A 13,920-nucleotide genomic window follows, 5' to 3' on the forward strand; every position below is an offset into this window, starting at 1 on the left:
GAGAAAGATTCTATAAAGAGCTCTGACTGATTGTCTACTAGGAACCCTTCCCAATCCCACACAGCACTGTTTCTAATTTCTAGTACAGTTATTTCCTTAGGGCATGGTGTCTCCTAAGGTCTGGCTAATAGCAGTATGTACCTTGGATCAGGAATACCTTAAGGCCCAAGCACTGAAGCTCATCACTCTGACAAGAAGACTATGAGTCACAGAAGGAAGTGTCTGATGGAGGATTGCCCCAGGTCAAGATTTGGACAGACCAGATAGAGATATCTCTGTTGGAGCATCCCCAAAGTGAGACGGGGGGACTGAAGTAATTTATCTTCCTTGGATCACCATCAACACTCTGCCCCCTTACCTTGCATATCCACATCCTCCACATCAATTTCAGACTCTCTGGTCACATCTTTTCAAAAATGAAATTCTATATTGTTCCTAGGTGGAAGCCATTATCTCCTGCTGGACCGGGTATCTCAGATTCTTCAAGATCATGGTCATAACGTCACTATGTTTCTTCACATAGAAGAATTTTTAATCCCAGGTATGTTTTTTTTTTAATCATTTCATTCTCCTATCCCAGAGAGACAGTGTCTTCTGTACAGCACTGCTTAGCACAAAATCTGTTTGAATCTAGCTATATTGAAAGAAGGGGAAAAATCTGTGTGTGTCTGTTTTTATGTTACCTGCTGGATATCATAATAGGCTCTATAGACCAGGACCCCACATGCCATAACTCCATGGTTTACCCCCTTACCTAGGTGTCACTTCATTTCAGGCAAAGCTCCATACATGATTATGATCATTTTGATAACTGCTGCTCTGTGGTATGCCTTTAATTGTATTGAACAGAAAGGCTCAGTCATATTTCTAACTTCTGTTATGTAAGGAGAGCTGTTCTTCCTCTTATACAGGTTACTTTCTACTCTTGTTATGAGACCAGAATTTTAAGAAAGCTTCTTAAAAGGATGTCTTTTGGTCATGTCCTAGGATCAGAATCTATCAGTGGGATGATCCTATTTTCTTGAGAAGTCACTGGCTGTCCTTGACTTTGTGCATAGTGATGTTAGATGTTCTTGAGTCACTGAATCCAAAAAATTCGTAGCTAAGATGAAACTCATCAATCAGGTCAAGTTTCTCTGTTGACAGACAGGAATATAGAGGACCAAAGAACTCAAAAGATATGTTCATGTTCACATAGCAGGTGAATAATAGAGTTGGGTGGATCTGGAACTTTAACTCTGGGTTTCTCATTCAGAATTGCTGAAACTTTACTTTAAAAAAACCCCAAATTAATCATTTTTGATAAAAACAAATATGAGCAATTATGAACATTTGGAGTTGAACTTCAGGCTCTGTTACGGTTTAATCACCTTCTAAATTGGCTTCTATTTGGTCACTGGATATCCTTTCTGTCCTTCCTATACATATCCCTTTGTTTGTCAGTCTGATTGTGTATTTACCTTGACTGACAACCATGGTAGTTGTAGTCCATGATTGTTTCATTTTGGTGATTTCTATGGATTGAGGAATGGCTGAAAGCTGTAGATGTTCTACTTCTTTGACAAATATACCCACACTCAAAACTACTAACCATTCAGGGGACCCATGGATTCTCTTAGTCTTATTCTTGGTTCCAAGTTTTAATAGTCCAGAGTTTCTTGCAATATTTACCATTCACTGGGGATTTCTGAGGTTTTGAAATAGAATATTTATTTTCTCTTCAGCAGTAGACCTTGGGGGAGGTCTGCAAATAAAGAAACATGTGATTGGGTTATTTTTGTTGACCTGATTCAACACTCAAAATTGAAACTTCAGAACCTGCATTTACTGCCTGCTTGGATAACTTCCCCATAGGGTTTTTATTTACAACTTTCATGAATAAATGGCTGCAGAAAAACTCAGTTAGCTACATTTTAGATTGCTGAAATGTAGGATTGTTCTAATCAATAACTGAAATCACGAGTTTAAGATGCCAATTTCGAATGGACTTAATTGTCTGCAATTCTGACTCTTCCTTTTCCTAAGAGAGCTTGTCATGACTCTCCTTCTACCAGGTAGATAGATATTCCCGATGACAGTTCTTCTTTGTACTGGGGATCTGTGCACTTACATCTTTGGTTCTCGGGGGCTTGCCTACAAACGTTTAAGTGAATTTCTGCCTGGTGGGATATTGTCCTGACCAGATAATTCCACCCCTTGAAGTCATTTAGTCCATCTTTCTTTGGGTATGGAGGCAGGAGAGGAGATCAGTAGCTAATGTAAGGAAGCCCTATGTTGAAATTCAAGCTTTGATTAGACTCATGGGCTCCTTAGTTTATCTATGAAGCAGTGCTCACTTGAGCCCTGGGAGTTAAAAAACCCAGTATCTTAGTCTGCTGTTACCAAGGGGAGGTCAGTTTCTTATTGCTGGGGTTTATAGAGATTAATAAATTACAACCATTATTTTCCTCTGAATTTTAGATCCTATTGAGAGAAATTTACAGAAGTTAGATCAAAATGCACCTTCATCTAGCTGATCGGGGAGCTTTCCTTAGATCTTCATTAACTCTCAAGGCTGAGTAGTAGCTTGAGAAGAGGCTCTGTATAACCTCCGGGTTTTGTTGTGTTTCTTTCTTTATGGTGCCTTGGGTAGTTTCTTCCCATGTTTGCACTGACTGTTCTCAGGAAGACCCCAACCCCAGAGCTTTCTCTCCCCATAACTCTCTTGTGGTATACTCGTATTCTGCTCTGTGAGTTCCAGCTGCCATGTCCTCCCCCAAATCTGATGTGCTCCCTCAGGGAGATGGCCAGGCCAGGCCAGGTATCTCCTCCATGAGCTCTATCTTGGAAGTTTTCTCCAGCTGTCCACGAATATCCTGTACTACCTGGGGTGCAATGTCTAAAAACCATTTTAGCATGTGTTTGGTCTGGTTTTATTTAGTAAAGAATTTCAATATGGTCCTGTCATCTTCTTGTGGGCACAGATTGAAGTTCCTTATCTTCATTATTTAAACCATTGTATGGAAATAATATTTGCAATTTGTTATCTTTGGATATATACATATGGTAGCATATGTCTGTATTTATACCTGTGAAACTATCAACATCGTCAAGATAACAAATATACTTGTTCCTCACTAGAAAATGTCTAATGTCCTTCTGTAATCTCCCCTCCCAACTCTTCCACCTTCCATTCCCACTTCCTATCAATCCCTAATGTGTCACCATATGTCAGATTGTATCATGTAGATTTTATAGAAATCGGATCATAATTATGCTGCCTCAGATTTTGGTTTATTGAACTCAGCAAAAAGTATTTTGTGATTCATTTATAATGTGTGTATGCATAGTTCACTCACTTTTATTGCTGAATAGTGTTCAATGTATTTATTACCACAGTGTTTTTATTTAGTTGCTTGTTGATGGGCATTAGGGGTGTCTCCTATTTGAGCTATTACAAATAAACCTGCTGTGAAGAGTTGTGTACAAGCCTGTGTATAAACATGTATTATCTTTTCTCTGGATTAACTGGTAGGAGTGCAGCAGCTGAACCGTATGTTAGGTGTATATTTCACTTTTGAAGAAACGGCCACACCATTTCCCAAGAGGCTGTAACATTCTGCCTTCTCACGGCAGAAGTGACTGCAAGTTCTTTGCACACCACATCCTTGTCAATACTTGCTACGGTCAGTCTTTTCGCTTTTAGTCACCATTGTGTAAGTGTTTAGTTGTATTTCATGGTGGTTTTCACGTGCATTTCCTTTATCACTAATGATGCTGTACATTTTTTTCATGTGCTTATTTGTCATTCATATATCTTTACTGGTAACTGTTTGCCAAATTTGCCGTTCATAAATTGGGTTATTATTATAAATTGTTCTTATTATTGAGTCCTCAGATATTTTGGATATAAGTCTTTTATCAGATATAAATCTGCAAATATTCTTTCCAATCCATGACTTATCTTTCACTCTCCTTGCAAGAGCAGAATATTTAACTCGATGAAGTGTAATTTCATGCTTCTGTGACATGTATTGGTATGAATATATGATTTTTTTTTTGCTTATTTTGTCAAAATAATGAATGACACTGATTTACAAGTGTTAAACTAACCTTGTGTTCTGGGAACGAATTCCACTTGGTCTCAATGTGTTTTCTCTTTTATGTAATTTTCGATGTAATTTGTTCAATTTTGGTTTAAATTTTATATCCGTGTCCATGTGGTTCCATGGTTCTCTGATTTTCTTGGGATTTTTTTCTTTCTTTTTTTCTGGCAATGTTATCAGTGCAATAGTTTTCTGACAGAATGAATTGCATAGTATTCCTCTTTCACTTTTCTGGAAGAGTTTGGGTAAAACTATTGTTTCTTCTGAAATTGTTGTAGCCACCCTAAGAGACTGTTGTTGATTTCTAACTTCTCCCCACCCCAAAGTTAGATTTGAATGTTGAGATTTATAGCCTTGTATGCACACAAAGAGGTTATAAAGTGGTTTATCAGGGGCTCCTGTCTCACTCAGTCAGTAGAGCATGCAACGTTCAATCTTGGGGTTGTGGGTTTGAGCCCCCACTTTGGATGCAGAGATTACTTAAACATAAAATATTTAAAAATATGCAGTGGCTTATTAATAACATAATCAGGCTTCATGGAGAGAGTAAAGAAAGTCTCAATTTGGTCCAAACATACATTGAGAGAGCAGGGAAAAGAGGATGCTTTTGGGCTTTTATGGTAGTCGGTGGTGGGGCTGGAATGGGTGTTTCCCTTCATGTTTGACTGATGATGAGAACATCCTGTTTCATTTATTTCAGTTGGATCTTTTATAAGAAAGTCATTATGGCATTTTGTGAGACCTGCTGCCTGAGGCTGGTGAGGGAGTTGAATGTTTCACTGAATGTCTTGTTCAAAAGACCAGCATTGTACATGTAGAGAAATGAAACAGTGCCTTGGTCATTTATGATCAGTAATGTCTGAAAATCTGTAGAGGATAAGGAGTCTTGCTTCAGGCTGTGTCTTGTGTCTTTGGTGTGTGGAGACACATGTGTAACCTTCAGGTATATTTTGGATATCTATATGGCAAGAGTTTCTGTGCTCTTTACCCAAATGGAACAACCTTTCATCTTTATAGGTCTCTTTGGAATGTCTTTTTCTTCTTTAAGTTAACTTTGGTAGTTTCTGTCTCTAAGAATTTGTCCGTATCACCCGTTCTCCTATAGTCCTTTTCATTTCTGTGTGGTCATTAGTGGTGTTCCTTCTTTCATCTGTGGTCCTAATAATTTGTATCTTTCTTGTTTGTAAATGTTCTTGATCTTTTCAAAGAACTGGCTCTGCTTTTATTGACTTCTGTTGGTTTTCTATTTCCAATTTCATTAGTTTCCCCCAATCTTTGGCAATTTTACCTTCTGTTTTAGGTTTAGTACACTTTCTTCCCCAGTGTCTTAAGGTGGAAGAATAGGGTATTGATTTGATAACTGATAACTCCTTTTTAATATAAGCACTAAAACTCCAAGTTTCCTTTTAACTGCTGCTTTTGGTGCATCCCATAACTTTTGGTGTGTTGTATACCATTTTTAATTTTCTGTAAGTATTTTATGATTTCCCTTGTAATTTCTCTTTGATATGTGCATTATTTATAAGGATGTTAATTTCCATAATTTGTGAATTTTCTATTTTCTGTCTGCTGTTGATTTCTTTTCTTTTCTTTCTTTCTTTTTTTTTTTTTTTGCTGTTGATTTCTAACTTCATCCTGGTGTGGTTAGATAGCCTGCGATAAGTATGTTTTAACACCTATTGAGACTTATTGTGGCTAAACAATGGACTCTGCTGAAAAATGTCCCACGTACCCTTGAGAAGAATGTGTATGCTGCTGTTGGGCAGGGTGTTCTGTGTATGTCTATTACACCAAGTGGATCAATGTGTGTAAGTCTTCTTTCTCCTAACTGATCTTCTTTCTGGTTTTTCTATCCACTATTGAGAGTGGATGTTGAAATATCCAGCTGCCAGTTATTGCTTTAGCTATTTTTATGGTCTCTCATTAGGTGAATATGTGTTTATAATAGTCCTATCTTCTTGCTGTGTTGAACATCTATTAATATTTAATGTCCTTCTTTGTTTCTTGCAATCTTACTTGATTTAAAGTCTATTGTGATTGATATTTGGTCATCTGCTTTCTTTTGCTATTTCTTTGCTTAGAATTTCTTTTCCCATCATTTTCCTGTCTGTCTGTCTCATTGGACCTACAGTGAGTCTCTTGAACACAATAGTACAGTTGGATCATGTTTTTCTTTGTGTGGGTGTTTGTAAGCTTTTTATTTTTGTATTTTTAAAATACATTTGGTTTTTTTGGAATAATGGTAGATTTACAGAAAAGCTGCAAAGATAGTACAGGAAGGTTCCACAGACCCCATCCTCTTTCTTCCACTGTTAGTCCCATTTTATTTTTAATTTTTTAAAGTATTACTTTTTATTGAAGTATAGTTGATACATAATGTTTCAATAGTTCAGGTATGTGACATATTGATTTGCCAACTGTACATGTTATGATGTGTTCACCACAAGTATAGCTTGCATCTGTCACCTCACAAGGCTATTACATTTGGATTATATATATATTTTTAATTTAATTTAATTTTTTCAGTGTTCTCAGATTCATTGTTTATGCACCACACCCAGTGCTCCATGCAATACGTGCCCTTCTTAATACCCACCAGGCTCACTCAACCCCCACCTCCCTTCCTTCCAAAACCCTTAGTTTGTTTCTCAGAGTCCACAGTTGCTCATGGTTCATCTCCGCCTCCGATTTCCCCCAATTCACTTTTCCTGTCCTTCTCCTAATGTCCTCCATGTTATTCCTTTTACTCCATAAGTAAGTGAAACCATATGATAATAGACTCTCTCTGCTTGACTTATTTCACTCAACATAATCTCCTCCAGTCCCGTCCATGTTGATACAAAAGTTGGGTATTCATCCTTCCTGATGGAGACGTAATATTCCATTGTATGTATGGACCAGATCCTCTTTATCCGTTTGTCTGTTGAAGGACATCTTGGCTCTTTCCACAGTTTGACGACTGTGGCCATTGCTGCTGTGAACATTGGGTACATCTATTTTTGTCCGTTGTGTCAATGTCTGTCTTTTCATTGGAGAGTTTAATCATGTTCATTGGATATAATTACTGATAAGGAGAAACTTCTGTCCTTTTGATATTTGTTTTCTATATACCTTATTGTTTTCTTGTTCTTCACTTTCTCTATTACCGTTTCTTTTGTGTTTAGTTGATTCTCGTGAAATGTTAAATTCTTGTGCCATTCCTTTTGTGTATGTCTATAGTTATTTTTTATGTGTGTTATGATGGGGATTTAATTTAACATGCTAAAATCTATGCTACTCACATTTTAATTTATAACAATTTAACAAAATTCAGAAATTCTCATATAATGTTTTTTCATTCCCAACCCCTTGCATTGTTGATATCACAAGATCACATTTTTTTTACATTGTGTGCCCCCAAACATAAACTATCATTAATTTAAGTGTGTTAGTACCTTAAATTAGAGAAAACTTGGAATTACAAAGTTTAAAAACTTGTTTTCAAACTAATAATACATTTTTTATAAAATGTACTATTTTCAAAAAACATGTAGAAACCTCAAGTCAAGTTAGAAAGCATTGCCATAATACTAGCTATATAATTTCCTATGCATTTACCTCTATTAAAATCTTTATTTTTCCGTATCTCTTGAGTTACTATCTGGTGGCCTCCTTTTTCCCAGGAGGGCTCCCTACTGTCAGTGGAGGCCTGGTGGTAACAACCTACTTTAGCTTTTGTTTACCAGGAATGTGTTAATAGGAATGTCACTTTTGAAGTGTTGCCAGATACTGAATTTTTTGTTGATCATTCTTTTTCTTAGCACTTGGAATATATTAGCCCACTGCCTTCTGGGCACCAAAATTTCTGATTAAAAATCTGTTGATAATTTTAGGGGTGCCTGGGCAGCTCAGTTGATTAAGCATCTGACTCTTGATTTTGGCTCAGGTCATGATCTCAGCGTTGTCAGATCCATCCCTATGGCTGGCTCCATGTTGACAAGGAAACTGCTTGAGGTTCTCTTTCTCTCTCTTTCCTCAGATGCCTATCCTCCCTCCCTAAAAAGAAATCTATTCATCATCTCATTGACATCCTCCAGAAAAAATTTTGTTGAGTCAGTCATTTGTATGTGATGAGTCACTTTTCTCTTGCTGCTTTTATTATTTTTACTTTTTAAGTTTAAATTCAATTAGCCAACATATAGTACATCATTAGTTTCAGATATAGCATTCAATAATTCCTCAGTTGCATAGAACACCAGGGCTCATCATTTTACGTGCCCTCTCTTGCTGCTTTTACTATTCTCTCTTTACCTTTCTAAATTTTAATTATAATGTGTCCTGATGTGGGTGTCTGAGTTCATTTTCCTTGGAGTTTGTTGAGTTTCCTGGATGTTTCTATTCATATCTTTCACCCAGTTTATGGGGTTTCAGCCACTATGACTTAAAATATTCTCTCTATTCCTTTCTTTCTGTCTTCTTCTTCTGAGCATCCACAATGCATATGTTTGTCCCTTAGGCTGTGTTCTTTTTTTCAGTGTTTTAATGTTCTGTTCTTTGCATTTGGTAATTTCCATTGTCTTATTTTCAGGTTCACAGATTATTTCTTCTGCTTGCTCAAATCTGCCTTTGAATCCTCCTAGTGAAATTTTCATTTCATTTATTGCATTTTTCAGTGCCAAAATTTGTTTTTGAATTCTTTTTAGATTTTCTATGCTTTATTGATATTTCTACTTTGCATACACTTTTTGTAACCCTCTCTCCATTTTCCTTTAGTTGCCTGGGAATCTTCAAGGCTGTTATTTTAAAGTCATCGTCCAGTATATCTGCCATCAGGTCTTTCTCAGGGACAATTTCTGTTGATTTATTATTTTACTCTGAATAGGCTTCAGTTTCCTGTTTCTTGGTGTGTCTTATGATTTTTGTTGAAAACTGACCAGTTGAATTTAACAATGTGTTAAATCTGGAGATGAGACTCTCCTCCCTTCTCCAGAGTTTGCAGGTTTTTGCTATTAATTTGCTTATGATTTTTGTATTGTGATTGCGTCAGGCTGCCTTTGTGGTGAGGCTCAACCTGAGGTATAAATTTTGGTACTTTCAGATCTTTTCTGAGCCTTTTCTTGGGCATGGATGGACAATGGACAACGGAGGGATGGACACCTAGATAACAATCTAGGTGCAGAGACAGATCCTTGGTTCTCCCCCATCTTCCTAGAATATTCACCACTACCTTCTGACCAACTTTTCTGTTCAGCATTTATGTATATTTAGTTGAATTTGTGTGTGTACATATAAAAGAAAATTTTGACCAGTTTCTGTTTGAATGTGTGTCCAAGGAAAGCTCCTATACTCTCATGCTGGAAGTGAACCCCAATAATTGTTTCTTGATGGTGTCAGGGATGGGAAGGCCTTCAACTGACAGGTAATTCTTCACAGGAATTCTACTGTGGGGCCACAGCTTGTGCTTTGTGTAGGGCAGCAGCACATCCCTCTTGTGAGCTCCTGTGTGAAAGTTTGTGTCCTGAGTGCATGTGCTGGATGAATCTCTGCAAAGGGAGGTTGTTCTCAATGCAATGTCATACATGAGCTTCTGGAGAAAACTGAATGTGGTTAAGGTCTTGCCGGGAAAGCTTGTGTGTAGGTTGTTGAGGTAGTCCACAAGGAAGCAGTTACAAATCATTTGTCTCCTGCCAAGGTGAAGGTGAGGAGACACTGCAGCTGAGAGCTTGTTGAAATACGAATTGATTGCCAAATAGCGATCATTGCCAAATTTATGCATGTAAAGCATCTATTAGTACTTAGACATAGTCTGCAATTTCAGTAATAGTTAGAAATGGGGGGTCTTAGTATGCTAGGTCATGTCCATAGCTTTATAGTAATCCACTGCAAGGCATCATTACTTCTTTGCTGGTTTAAGAATAGTCTGAATTAGGCTATTATAATTTTATAAATTAGAGAATCAGTGGAGATAATCACTCTTTGCTTAACATATTCTATGTAATGGTTAAGTCTTATTATAATCCTTAAAGATACTCTTTTAATATATACTTGGATGTATTAACAGTTTTAATATGTTGGGCAGATCCAAAGGGTCCCTTTTTGTTAAAATTACTGTAAATGCTAAAACCCTAACTTTATTTTGTTAATGACTTGTTACATAAGGGCAACCATAGCCACCAGGAGATAATATAAAAAATGGCTATTATGACTGTGGGATGTTTAATCCCAGTAGTTAAGACAGGGCATACAAATCTGTCCTCTATAACTAATATTTTTGACTCCTTAGAGTACAGGAATTTCTTTGATAAATTCAGTGAGCTCTTCTTATGTATCTGTTATTTTTGCCCAAGTATTCATTAAGACGAGTAAGATTTGTCATTGGTATATATCATTCAATGTTTAAAGTAATTTAGAAGCTTTGATGTAGAGGACAAAAGCCATTCTGTGCTTTTCTTCTGTTATAAAGGCTTTTTACAAGTAATGTTAAATTCCACATGTATCAAAGCTGAGACCTCTGTTTTAATTTCTTTCCTGACTCTCCCACCCTGCTTTCCCCGTCTTTCCTCTTTGTTTGGGTTGTTGTTAGATGTGTTTTGGGTCGGTGTTTGTTCTAACCTGCTCATATTTATAAGTTTCTCCCTCAGAGTGCCCCAATTAGTATCATCAAGGCTAGGTAGCAGTGCCTCTCTAGCAGTGATTTTGAGAGACCTGAGATTGAGTTTGAATGAACCTGTTGAATGAACTCCATGGGGGTGTCATCAGTGTTTTTCCCTGTTCCTCTTTTAATCAAGGTTTTCTTTAAGCTACAGAGATATAATCGGCAGAGGGAGCAAAAGCATTTTCTAGGATTGTAGAGTAATTTCTACTTTTGTAGGTGTGGATCTCTTCCTACCTATGACATGGCGACTGTCCTTCTTCACACCATTCATTGTACTTGTAAATTGGAATCAGTTTTGCCCAGAGCACTGTTTGTAATGGGGACAGTACTTGAGACACACAACCATGGGTCACAGGGTTCTACGTAGCCTAGTGTCAATCACGGCTCATGCTGGGATTCAGAAGCACAATCTAAGCTAACACAGAAAACAGGTTTGGTGAAACACATGGTCAGGGCCACTGAAAGGCTACTCCCATACTTTTTTCCCCAAATGCCAATTATGGAAGCTTCTGAGTAGGGTGGAGGTGAGGATTCCCCTACTTGGGTCTGGCTTGCTTGGTTTGAAACTCCTCCTCACCTAAGAGATGGCATGTTGAGGCTTTCTTCTCTGTTTGCCAACATATGTCCCAGAAGTTTAAGGGGCAGATAGAGCTTGAAAGCTGTCATCAGTCCAACCTCAAAAATAGTGTCAGACTCTTTTACACATGACTTATGGGGGAAATTCCGGGACGTGAATAGGGCTGCAGAAGACCGCTTTTTAAAATCTAGAGTTTGGTAATTCTTTTGGCAGAGTGAAAAACCTGTGCATATATCACTTTTAATTTTAATGAAAATGATTTCTTTTTATAGATGGGAGATGCCTGGGAAGCTGGGATAAAATATGTATTTAGATATGAAGTGTACCATTCACTATATGTACACTCTGGACCAATTATCTGGTACTCTTTTCTCACCTATAAAATGGTGACTGGTTACACCTTTAAGTGCAAACTTTAAACAGAAACTTCTCTTACTTTAAAATGAGTAAAAGTGACTGTATCATTATATGGTTCTCAATAACATTTAGCAGGTTGCATGATTGAAGAAATGAGAAAGCAGGAAAACCAAACCAAACCAAAGTTCAAAAAGCAAACATTTGAATATATATACAATCCTTGGAGTAAACAAACATGATACCATCATGTCATTGTTATTAGGGTTGTATGGTATCATTAAACATTTTCTTATTGGTGTTTTATTTTTAATTATTATTTTTTTTTTTTTAGAAAAGAGAAACATTTCATACAAAGTTATCAGTTGGCTTCCATCTGAAGATCATAGAAAAGAATTTAAGAAACTTTTTGATTTCTTTGTGACAGAAGCTTTGCTTGGCAGGTAATTTCTTTTATTCTCTGAATGAAACACTTGGCACTTTAGTGATAGAAATGAGTGGTTGCATGCAAGGATACTTGCATGTATAGATGCATGAATGAATGGATGGGGAGATCAATGATGGTGGCAGTGGATGGATGGAGTAGATGAGTTTTGCACTCCCAATCATTCAGTCTTTGTACTGTTGCTATTCCACTGCAAACATGTATGTATTTCCATATCGTGAGGGAATACATGTATGTATTTCCATATAGTGAGGACTCCTTCTGGATCTTCCAGGCAACATTTCACCTAGATATTTGTTTCCATACTCTACAACAAAGAAGGTGGTTTAGACAACTTAAATTTCTCATTGTTGCTAGGCAAGTGAGATAAATAATACTTATTTATCCTCCCTTACCCTCACAAAAATTCAAGAATAGAAAGATGTTTATGAATATTGTTTTTTTAAAAGATTTCTTTATGTATTTGACAGAGAGGGAGAAAGCGAGAGAGAGATTACAAGTAGGAAGAGAGGCAGGCAGAGAGAGAGGGGGAAGCCAGGCTCCCAGCTGAGCAGAGAGCCTGATGTGGGGCTCGATCCCAGGACCCTGAGATCATGACCAAAGCCAAAGGCAAAGGCTTAACCCACTGAGCCACCCAGGCACCCCTGAATATTGTTTTTTTAATACTTTGTACCACTGTCTTTTAAACTCATTTGAAAAACCAAATATCTTGGTGATAGAAAGTGAGAGGGTAACCTGAGAGATGTTTTCATTACCTGGGAAATATAGAAAGTTGTCACTTATCATGTTATAGGGAAAAGGCACAAATTCATTCCTGCTGGGTTAATACAGTGGCCTCATCTCTATCTCCCTTCTTTCCATAGAAATTTTACTTGCTACAAGGTGATTCTAAAATCTGCCTTTTTCCATAAATTCCTTTCCTTAGTCAGACTAGAAGACCAAATTCTCTCATCTATACGAGATCTGATCTAAAGTTCTCATTTGAAACTTTGTCTATTTCATCTTGTGTTGTTACTCACATATTTAAAAATTATATGTCTTGTCTCTTCTCCCTCACTTGATTATTTTAAAGACCAGTTTTACACACATGTTAGATATGGTATAATATGTGAAGCACAGCACTTTCCTGTATTTCTTCAATGGATTAACTTAATTTCCAATATGATTAATGCTCTACTTTTGAAGAATTTGTACTTCATTTATTGCATTTTCAACAATATTAACCAATATTTCTTTATATAAAATCTCTTATAATGTAATAGAGAATAATTTCAGCTAAGTATCTATTGTCACATGAAGGTGATTTTAAATCCCATGTATATCTGCATATTGCTAATAAGCTCTCACCTCTGGTCCTTCTTTAAGTGGGCTGGTAGGGTAGAATGTGCACAGGTTACAGGTTTGCTGGGCCTTGGTTCTCTCAGTCCTTCATTCAACTAGGAGGCCCAACTTTGGAGTCTCCAAAGCACCTGGCCTGTAACCTCTCATCAAGAATATTCTCATCTATCACCCATATGCTGTATAAAAAAGGTCATATTGCTTGTAGACACTGATGGCAAAACATTGAGAGAATAATTCCTGGAATGGTGCCATAGACAAGAGTCTTAATAGATAGTGGCAAAATTTTAGCATGAACTTTTGTGAATACTCCAGCTGGCATGAAATGGAAGGATAATAATTAGCTTCAAATAGGCTCTTATTTTTGTTTGTTTAAAAATGTTAATCTTTTGGGGCACCCGTGTGGCTCAGTGGATTAAGCCTCTGCCTTCAGCCCAGGTCATGATCTCGGTGTCCTGAGATCGAGCCCCACATCGGGCTCTCTGCT

The 13,920-nt window shown here is 37.2% G+C and overlaps 1 protein-coding gene across 5 annotated transcripts in view; it reads left to right on the top strand.

Moving 5' to 3' along the window:
- LOC111141212 (UDP-glucuronosyltransferase 3A1-like) overlaps positions 1 to 13,920 on the top strand; it is a 54,477-nt gene that overhangs the window by 24,781 nt on the left and 15,776 nt on the right. For 2 of the 5 annotated variants that reach the window (XM_022493619.1, XM_022493620.1), the window contains 3 exons: positions 440 to 541; positions 3,266 to 3,271; positions 11,985 to 12,093. In XM_022493619.1, the coding sequence (XP_022349327.1) occupies positions 440 to 541; positions 3,266 to 3,271; positions 11,985 to 12,093 (217 nt within the window). Of the gene's footprint in view, positions 1 to 439; positions 546 to 3,265; positions 3,272 to 8,946; positions 8,953 to 11,143; positions 11,151 to 11,984; positions 12,094 to 13,920 lie in introns of all 5 variants that reach the window. The other 3 variants (XM_022493622.1, XM_022493621.1, XM_022493623.1) reach the window with 3 other exon arrangements.

Source organism: Enhydra lutris, unplaced genomic scaffold (assembly GCF_002288905.1).
Source record: "Enhydra lutris kenyoni isolate GAN:26980312 unplaced genomic scaffold, ASM228890v2 scaffoldscaffold5, whole genome shotgun sequence".
Lineage (NCBI taxonomy): Eukaryota > Metazoa > Chordata > Mammalia > Carnivora > Mustelidae > Enhydra > Enhydra lutris.